Source organism: Bombus huntii, chromosome 7 (assembly GCF_024542735.1).
Source record: "Bombus huntii isolate Logan2020A chromosome 7, iyBomHunt1.1, whole genome shotgun sequence".
In the NCBI taxonomy this organism is placed as follows: domain Eukaryota; kingdom Metazoa; phylum Arthropoda; class Insecta; order Hymenoptera; family Apidae; genus Bombus; species Bombus huntii.
Window position 1 is genome coordinate 2,029,604 of NC_066244.1, and position 10,080 is coordinate 2,039,683.

The 10,080-nt window shown below is 32.4% G+C and overlaps 2 protein-coding genes across 5 annotated transcripts; both read left to right on the forward strand.

Annotated features, from left to right (window-relative positions):
- Positions 1-4,028: 4,028 nt before the first annotated feature.
- Positions 4,029-8,224, forward strand: LOC126867744 (TBC1 domain family member 15). Of its 4 annotated transcripts, XM_050622603.1 has the most exons (10): positions 4,029-4,175; positions 4,298-4,558; positions 5,058-5,150; positions 5,222-5,723; positions 5,816-5,989; positions 6,058-6,152; positions 6,332-6,530; positions 6,607-6,824; positions 6,905-7,219; positions 7,287-8,224. In XM_050622603.1, the coding sequence occupies exons 2-10, from the start codon at positions 4,472-4,474 to the stop codon at positions 7,590-7,592; spliced, it is 1,989 nt and encodes a 662-aa protein (XP_050478560.1). In that variant the 5' UTR covers positions 4,029-4,175; positions 4,298-4,471; the 3' UTR covers positions 7,593-8,224. The 4 variants fall into 4 exon arrangements, with proteins under 4 accessions (XP_050478560.1, XP_050478559.1, XP_050478562.1 ...); XM_050622602.1 differs by lacking the exon at positions 4,029-4,175 and having other exon boundaries at positions 4,182-4,558; XM_050622605.1 differs by lacking the exons at positions 4,029-4,175; positions 4,298-4,558 and adding an exon at positions 4,565-4,664.
- Positions 8,225-8,367: 143 nt separating this feature from the next.
- Positions 8,368-9,600, forward strand: LOC126867745 (gem-associated protein 8-like). Its single transcript, XM_050622606.1, has 2 exons — positions 8,368-8,910; positions 9,034-9,600. Exons 1-2 carry the CDS (start codon positions 8,687-8,689, stop codon positions 9,524-9,526), a joined length of 717 nt encoding a protein of 238 aa, XP_050478563.1. The 5' UTR covers positions 8,368-8,686; the 3' UTR covers positions 9,527-9,600.
- The last annotated feature ends 480 nt before the right edge of the window (positions 9,601-10,080 follow it).

The window sequence follows — 10,080 nt, forward strand, 5'->3', positions numbered from 1 at the left end:
TCCCACTTGCATGTTTCTCTTCCGTCTCTCGATTTCGAGGTCTTGCGAGGTTCTAACCACGCGATCAGATTTGTAAGCGTTCTGGGCTTTACGTTATCCTGTCATTACCAATGACTCAGGATATTTTCTTCTATTCGCAATTACCTCCGACAACAGTAAGATGCCATATGGAAGCACATTCATTTCCCTCCAGCTTATTTCCACTATTTTCTCTGATAGCTACAATTCTTCGATCTATCGCAATTTCGTACGAAAACCGAAAATACCGCGAATACATAGGACTAACGACATAGAATCAGATGTAGGACATTTACTTCTTAATTAACTGATTCTGGCTGTGTGATCAAGTTGAAAAATTACACTTTATTCTCTTCCTTGAGTTCTTTGAGTTTTTTTAGGAGAAGGAAAAACAAATGACTATGGAATATTTTGAATGTTATTTTTCGAAGGCGGATGTAATGATACGATGCTCGATATAATGATAGGAATAAATGAAACGGTGGAATATCTGTTTGTAATTTACGTGCATGATACGCAGCACAGTTTGAAGGCCAAGCATTAACTTTTCTTATCGGAGAGTCATGTTTGTGAATTACTCGAGGAATGATAGACAGAGTTTTGGTGCGCGCGTTTGGAAGTTCTATGACAGTTTCAAAAGTCTGGCCGTATAGGTAGGGCTTGCGAACAAGATAGCACGTTCCTGTATCATCTCGCGCATGCACAACAATGTACCATATTGTCATAGGGTTGAAATTTCTGTGGACGGTTTTGCAAATTTCGACCATGTCGAAATCTATATTTCGTGGCGTGCAAAAGAGAAAGGGCTACATAGAGAAAGAGAAAGGAGCGAATTATACTAGAAGAATTGAGATAGGGAATAGGTGAACGAGACGCGATGTTTCAAGAGAGAGCAAGAAAGAAACAAGCAAAGGAGAAGGGAGAAAGAGTTACCACATGCTGTGGGTCGATACTCTAGCACTAGCTTCACGCTCGGTACAGGTGTACCCGTAACTCGGTGCATCTGTACCAAAGAAACGCAGTTCACTCATCGTCAGTGCAAAGAGAGAGTGAGAGAGAGTGAGAGAAAGAGAAAGACTAATGTATCCGTACTCAGACGATCGTAGACAAGGGCTACTGCACTTATGAATGAAAATCGAAGTTTAGATTCGGTTCTGACGCAAACACATACATGCTTATCTACTGTCTCTCTGCATTTTCGCATGCATTTCAGCCGCTTTTAGATACTGTACTGCTATCGGACGGTATAAATCACAATCTGCTATGCGCGATTCTTCCATATCTTCAACGGATTTTTTTACGAGATGAGTAACGCTTTTTCTAGTTCTTACACAGATGAAACATCAAGCGTTTCGATGTTTTTCGTTACATCTGGAAGAAACGTAATATTATATCTAAGATTTTTCCTTTTCTCACAAGTCAAAGAAATTTGACCACATGATGTCTTGTTTTCGCTGGTGTCATCGTTTGTGGAGAACGCATCCAGTTTTCTTCCATTTTACTTCCTACAAGCTAACGGGCTTTTTCTATAGATTTCTATCATTTTTACCAAAATTGTAGACGCTAACTTTCGATTTTCAAACTTTGGAAAGTTAATGTGGAGAATTGGAAATCCTGCGCTACATGCATTCTGCTAACAGCAGAATATTTACTAAACAGCCACTCGGCAAACGTAGTCTTTTGCATTACATGTCAATAGAATTCTAACGATAGCTTGTCTCTCGTTTAAACTGTTTAAAGAAGCCAATTATTGACTCACGTTCAGGAAAGTACGAATGACAATACAAATGTATAAAGTAAAATGGTATTATGGCAAATAAGGCGAGTAATTGTCGTAGCTACCGCTAAGTTTTTTTTTTTTTAGAAAAAATATATAGAAATATGTATTTACACTGGTAAATCTATGTTATATCGTTTATTGTTGAATAAAATGAAATAATGGACTTAGTTATTTCAGTGTTCTATTATTATTATTATTATTATTTCTATCGTTTTTGATAATACGGTCGAAGTTCGCATCCTTTCTCTGCGTCATTTAGTTATTATTCCGCCTTACTAAAGCGGGAACTGCTGTTATGTGCAGTACATATGCACTAAACTAAACAACATATTTATGTTGATCCGATAAGTGTGTTATAAATTAAATTACTAAAAATTCTGTCTCATGCGTACAATGACCACGTGACTAATCGTGTGTCGACCTATTTTTCACTGATTCCGTTTGTATAAGCAAACGACTCGATGTAATCAGAGGTATTCTTACGAGCCAATTTTTGGTTAATCGGCTTGTTTGTTTTGGTATTCTATTGTAAGAGAAGATACTGTTCAGAATTGTCACTAGAACGCCGAACATGCGTGTACCAAATATAACATAAAATAATAAATTTCGTATAAAGTTTCAGAAATTTCATATTATGTTTTGCAAGTTAAATAAAAATAATAAGTTTTAAGACTGTACCTAAATTTTAAAAAGTTTAATTCGTTTCAATTTTGTTATAATTTTTGATAATTGTTTTAAAAATTCTTCATCGACAAATTAATCATGTATTATAATTTTCTTTGTAATTTTCAAAGAACTTGTTTCATCTTACTATGAATCATTTACACGTGTCTTATATCTGTAAGTAAATATAAGTAAATATATGTACAATGTAGAACAATGTCTTGAAATTATGTACCAATTTTTTTACAGTGAAGATTTCTTCAGTTCTTGTTTCAAGTATTCTTCAATTGTTTGGTTCACAGTAAGAAAATTTTCAGTAGGAATTCTAAGAAATATAAATACCTAAAGAAGAAAGTTTCTACTCGCATTCCACATCTTCAATTACGATCGTGCAATTACATAGGTACTTGAGTAGTATTTCGTTGTAGCTGTGAGTCCATAGAATTATTTTCAATGTTTGAAGTTACACAATTTATATTTAAGTATGAAGTTAGATTATTATTACGTTAAACATATATCACGTTAATATATTTAATTATGTTTCAATCATGATCATGGCATTGTATTTTACCATGCATCTTTTTTATTAGGACGACCATTGGTATATATACATATATACACATATATGTATGTATATTTCCATAATTAATTGGATTAAAATTACCTCTTGAGCATATATCGCAATCTAGTGAATGTTGCGTTGTTTTAATTACATAGTAGTATGTGTTTATATACCTATGTAGTTCTTGACATCACGGTCTTCAGTGCAACTGTACTTGATTTGACGTCTGAAACGCGGATAGCAAATATCCCCTCTGACTAGATACATTAGAACAAAGGAACTGAGAATCGACTTTGGCTTTAACGTGATTTCATTTCGACTCGTATATAGATAAGTAATGCTTATCTCTAAGTATTCTGATTTTAACATCTTTGGATATCACATTGAAGTTGTTAATTTGATCTTTTGATTATATGCTTAACTTGAGATAATGAGTAATATCACTTTAATCAATGAGTTGAACGGTAGTCAATTTTTCAGTGGTATTTCTTTCAAATAAAACGATACACGTGAACGAACTGCACAAATATGCATTAAAAGATAGCAATATTACAGATGTTTTCAAGGGAATCTGAAATTATTATCAGGTATGAAATTCTTTTATCATGCACATGTTCTTATCTTATAATTGTAAAATAAAAACTACTGTTTTGCAAAAAGGACCGGTTAGGTATTATATTTCTATATTTTCAATATTCATTTTATAAATATAATATACTATTTTATTGTGAACTTTGTTGTTGGAATATATACAAGATATGTATTGCACTAAAATGAATGAATAGCTGTAATCATAAAGGTATAAAAATAAAGTTATATGTTATCGCATAAGACGGCGTAAGTGGATACAATATAAGCATAGAAAGAGAATGCTGCATGGAGGCCTTTTCTATCTTTGTTTGTCAATCAGGCATGATATTGATGCCACTCGTTAATCTGTGTAACATTTGCATATTTACTGTACGAATGCATATGCATTATTAGGACAAGGACACAAAGGGCCTCTATGCAACGTTCTCTTTCTATTCCTGTATGTACCACTTTCTCAGTTCGGTCATGCATTTTATCTTTATATGCATCTCTATGGGCTGCAACAGTGGCAGTGGTAAAGGACTTTTGTGGTAGAGGTCGCGATTAAACACTTACTCATAGGTAAGTAGAATGTTGCAGTTGCGATCTTTCAACGTTTGTCATACAAAGTTCATATCCATCAAGAATATTTTACGAGTTATTTGAACTATTACGAAATGTTTTACAATTTCTGGCCACCGAAGGTATATCCGAGCCAACGACGAAATATCTCGTTTGTTAATTGTGATCAAAATAACGCTAGAGAAAGACAGTTATTCTCGTAAGCAGTAGCTTATAGATGCATATATGAATGCACGAGTGAACAAAGATAATAGAATAGAGGAAGAAAGAAAGTGAATTTGTGGACAGTAGAAGGAATGCGACGAAATCAGCCATTATTCGTTCAGGCTGTTGATTTATACAAAAATACACCTAAAATGTTTGAGCCGACAGAGCAGGGAAAGGTAAGAAACACTTGTGAGTTCCTGCTGTCTCTATTCATAGTTTAATCGAAACACTCTGTCATTATCTTAAATGACGTAAACATTCAAGTCACATGCAATAGTTATGGTACGTCAACAAGAGTGAACAAAACTCGTTCGTTTGTATACAATATGATTCGTTTCCATACCTAAGTCAATTATAGTTGGTTGTCATTATATATTTTTATAAAATTCGTATACTTTGTGTAACGATGACCTGTGAGTGAGGTTATGTCCTTGCTATCATACGCATTATATTATAGAAGTATAGTACGTTATGCTCGTTTTACCCTTACATAGGTTTTATAGGATTATAGGATAGGAGGTTATGTCCTTGCTATCATACGCATTATATTATAGAAGCATAGTACGTTATGCTCGTTTTACCCTTACATAGGTTTTATAGGATTATTCTCATTTAGTATTAAATAATTTGATATATTTTATATTTGTATGTATTGCATAATCAATTTTTAATTAGGATTTATGCATTCATACGGGAGTTGTACTACGAAGTGCAAACACAAGGGAAGATGAGGTTCACAGTCTAGGCACATTAAATATCGTTGAATATGTAAGTAGACTTGATTTAGACTATGATTTATTACTTTAAACAATATAGAATACTTTTCTGTAAAATTGCAGAGTTTTGGCAAATGTATAGAATGGAAACCCATAGAAGACTCTGTAGTATCAGAGAATCAAGATCAAGACCCAGAATGGTCTTTGGTAGATACTCATATCAGACGTACGCGTACTTCATCGGAAGGACCAGATTCTCTTGGACGTACAAGGACTGTTAGAATTTTGTTCTCAGATTTAAACTCCTTTCGTGTAAATCATGGGGGGCAGCAACTTATATTTATGCAAAAGGATGGTACTACCCATGTTGCCTTCTTCCAGCTATCTAACGCTGAAAGTTTTGTAAATTCTCTAAAAGGATTTATTAAATTTGTAAAGTCTCGTACAAACAGAAATTTATACATTGTAGTAGATGAGGTCCAATCAGTACTAAGTAAATCATTTGCTGAATTGGACTTATTTCAAGAGAACACTTCAGATTATGTTTGGAAATTTGTAAAAAATTTACATAACCGTCCATATGAAACAACATTGGAAGCATTTAGTAAACTGGCAGATATCTGCTGTAAGTACACAAATGAATTGTGGGATAGGAGAAATATTATTTCCACAATTTCTACTATTTTTAAACAATTTTGTATAACTTCTAAATTACAGTATACAAAGACCCTGCTAAACGTCCAGTCGAAGAAGCAGTTGCGGATATATTAAATAATTCTTTTACAATTGATGTTCCTCCTCTACCATCGATAGGTTCTGGGGAGGAATATGAAATGATTGGGGAACATGAATTGGGTGTAGTATTACCCCCAAGACCACCTTGTCCAAGAGGTATGGTGGAAATAGTGTTGTATCAAATTATATCGTCAAAAGTATATAAATATACGTGATTATATTAGGTACTCCACTGTCACAAGAGCAGTGGAACAAATATAAGGATCCAGAAGAAAGAATTTTAAATCCACAAGAAGTGAAAGAAATTATTTTTCATGGGGTTTGTATATATGTAGTTTACATATATATATATATTAATCGTTTTTCACTAATGGTTTTTATAAAAAAGAAGAAACATAAAGAAAGGAAGAAGTACAGCACAGAATTTTATTTGGAACATCACTGATTATTTACACATGTGTATAAAAAACAAATTAAACAGATTATGAAATTTTATAGGGTATTGTACCATCATTACGTTTCGAAGTGTGGAAATTTTTATTAAATTATTATCCATGGAATTCTACGCATATTGAAAGATTAGAACTTAAAAAAAAGAAGACTGATGAATACTTCACGATGAAGTTACAATGGAAGTCGATGACGCCTGTTCAAGAGAATAATTTCTCTGATTATCGAGATCGAAAGAGTTTGATAGGTAACGTCATAAAGTATTTAAATAGTAATTTACGAAAATATATAACTTATAATATTTGAAAATATATAAATTTTAGAAAAGGATGTGAATAGAACAGATAGAACGCATCCGTACTACTCGGGTGATAACAATCCTCATTTAGCACAATTATATGATATTCTTATGACCTATGTAATGTACAATTTTGATTTGGGATACGTTCAAGGTATGAGCGATCTTCTGAGTCCTATTTTATGTTTAATGGAAAGTGAGGTTGATGCGTTTTGGTGCTTTGTTGGTTTTATGAACAAAGTGGTATGTTTATTATAATAAATTCTGAATTGCAAACATTTATAGAAAATTTTAATCAATCATGATTATTATACACAAAACAGAGTACCAATTTTGAAATAGACCAAGTTGGGATGAAGGCCCAATTGTGCCAATTATATACTCTTCTGAGTACTACAGATCCACAATTAGCACATTACTTGAACAAGCATGATTCAGGAAATATGTTCTTTTGCTTTCGTTGGCTTTTGGTACTATTTAAAAGAGAATTCAACGCGGTTGATATAATGAGATTATGGGAAGTATTATGGACTGACTTACCATGTAAGAATTTCCATCTCCTTTTATGTGCAGCTATTTTAGATACAGAAAGAAATGTGCTTATGGAAAATCGTTATGGGCTTACAGAAATATTGAAGGTAAACTCTAAATTATGCAATTATGAGATATTTATTCCTTAATTAACACATAACATACACATTGCAGCACATAAATGATCTTTCACACCATATTGAATTGCCTTGGACATTATCTAAAGCGGAGGGTATCTATTGTCAATTAATGTCAGTTGCGGACCAGTTGCCTGATAATGTTCGCGTAATAATTGGACTTGAACCTATGAATAAAACGTCACCAATAAGTGAAATAGAAAATTGTGAAGCTTCTGGTCATAATCTCGTAATTGATGGAGCTGATAGTAATCCAAGGAGAGATAGCACAGAAAACGGCGATATTAATTTTGAAGATAATGAAGTTTCGTTCGAACGCGGATTAAATTTATCGTACATGTGAGAACAGGATCGTTCGTTCATCATTATCTGAAGAGTGTTGTGCATCAATGTGTTGTTCATTACACAGTCAATTTTGTATCATTTATTACTTTTAAGGAACAACATTTGTAGTCACACTCTTCAAGATGAACGTATATGCATTGTTTGTTCAAACGGTGCAGCGATGCCTTTTCGGCATTCAACGAACTTTATCTTGCGCAAATGATTTCGTATTTTCTTTATGAGACGAACCATTTCGACCGAAACGTGATACTACAATCCACATTTTGATCATTAAAGTTAGAACTCTGCACATGTCAAACATGACCTCCAATTTACAAAGTTATACTGAAAATAATTGTTAGTAGCGTTGAATTTTGAGATATTTATAAAATTCACAGTGAGTACATAAATATTAGTTACCTATTAAATAGAAGGTAGTTTCGTACAACCACATATTCTGTATCTTACTGATGCTTTTGATGCATATGAATTTGGAACAGAGAACAGAAAGGATTTACAGTGTATTTTGACTGTAGTCAGTGTTAGTGCTTGTATCATCTTCATTTGAGTTTAAACGTCTTTCTTAAACCTGTATAAAGGCTTACAACTGTACTGTACATTTCTAATAAAAGTCACCTGTTTCATCTTCGATATTCATAATTTCCTTCATTCATAATTTTAGAAATATGAAATCAACTTTTGAAATCTAGAATGGATTGCAAATATGTTTACAATTCTTATAAGAATTATCATCTAGTTAAAAATATTAAATTTGAAAAAATTGAAAACGCATTATTACAATCAATTGAGATTGTACATCTATAAAGTAATATAATACTTGTCAATAATTCACACATTGACGCTCATTATTGTAATATATATGTACTAGCTTATATTAAATATTTGTAGAACGAAACACTTATATATTATTTGCCAATTATGATGCTCGTATTATAAAGTAATATAAAATAAATGGAAGATTTAATTTTGTGTTTACGAGGTTGATGTCTTGTCGGTCATAGCCATAATTTCCGTGGTTTTATATAAGTGCGATGATAATGATACTTTTACAAATATAATTTCTTTTTTCATTGAACGAAACGGTTATAAGATATGGAATTTGTTGGTGCAAAACGTGGGAGAAGTCGAAAAAAAACGAGAAATTTGAAAAAGCAACGTAGTCAACAAATAAAGTTTGAGGTTAAGTTTGCGAAACGTCGAGGATTGATTTCGGATCGTAATAATACTTTCGTTGCTAAAGAAAAAGTAATTGTCAATACGATGCAAGCAAATTCTTTTTGGGAAAATTACACAGCTGCTCAAGAATGGCAAAAAAGGTTGGTCGATCAATTTATACTAACTATACAAGTTTACAAAGTTCATCAAAATTTTATCGAATTTATTCAAGAATAAAAATACTTGATATGATATGATATGATATGATATGATATTAATTTTAGGCATAGCATAACTTGGTGGAGAACACGGTGTATTGCGCTGGAATATGAGAACCAAATATTAAAAGATAAATTAAAATCTTTGGTATGCCAAAGCGGTCAACAGTATACAGCACACAAACGGAAAAAGAGTGGATATAAGTATCAGAATGGAGAAGAAAAATGTGAAGAAACCAGATTTAACGAAGAAGCAGAAAATTTGGAATTTCATATAGATGAAGAAATGATGAGTTTTTTAGAGCAAAGTATGCGACATAAATTTGAATTGAAAAAATTAAGAGAATCTGAAACATGTATTAAAAAAAGAAAAGAAGAAGAAGAGACTATCCAAGGAGGAGCCACATGGATGCATGCAAGAAATAGTAACGCAAAATTATTATATGGTGAAGCTAGCCCTACGATATTAGCAATGGAAACTGCTCTTCAAACTACGGTAGATAGACACAGAGACAAAGCAAAACCTCAGTATTGGCCAGTTATTCCTTTAAAACCATAAACACTAGGATCACCTACATATGTTAAAAGATGTATTTTGTAAAGAATTAAATATAATGAAAATTTTTCTATTAATCCTGTTTTCTAATGTACCAGTTATCCAAGGATGTATTTTCTTTTGTACACCATATCAACGGGAGATGACGCTGTCTACCCTTTCTTGGTCAAAGCGTGTATGACAGTCTGGCCTATTTACTTATCAGCTTACTTACCTCTTTTACCAGGTGGTGTTTTTTATATTTAAAAATATTAGTTGTGTTTTATTTTAATGTTTTATTTTTTTAAAGCAGTAAAAATTATTTGAAAATCCGAAGCATCGCAAGGAAAGTTGTTTGGTTTCGTAGAAAATTTATATCGGTTAAGAATAACGTTAAAATTTACCAACTCTTAGTTATATATAATATAATATATATATAATATAATAATATCCATATATGCGACAAATGTATATACGTACGTTGAAATATCATTCGTATAGGAACGTTTCCATATATATAGTAACTACGTAGGAAGGAAATCAGATTATGTTAGAAGATGTTACATATCTAAAAGACT

Coding starts and splice junctions, on each gene's coding strand:
- LOC126867744 (XM_050622603.1), top strand. CDS start 4,472: ATGCGACGAAATCAGCCATTATTCGTTCAGGCTGTTGATTTATACAAA. Junction 6,531..6,606: donor AGATCGAAAGAGTTTGATAG/GTAACGTCATAA, acceptor TATAAATTTTAG/AAAAGGATGTGAATAGAACA. Junction 6,825..6,904: donor TTGGTTTTATGAACAAAGTG/GTATGTTTATTA, acceptor TACACAAAACAG/AGTACCAATTTTGAAATAGA.
- LOC126867745 (XM_050622606.1), top strand. CDS start 8,687: ATGGAATTTGTTGGTGCAAAACGTGGGAGAAGTCGAAAAAAAACGAGA. Junction 8,911..9,033: donor GCTCAAGAATGGCAAAAAAG/GTTGGTCGATCA, acceptor TATTAATTTTAG/GCATAGCATAACTTGGTGGA.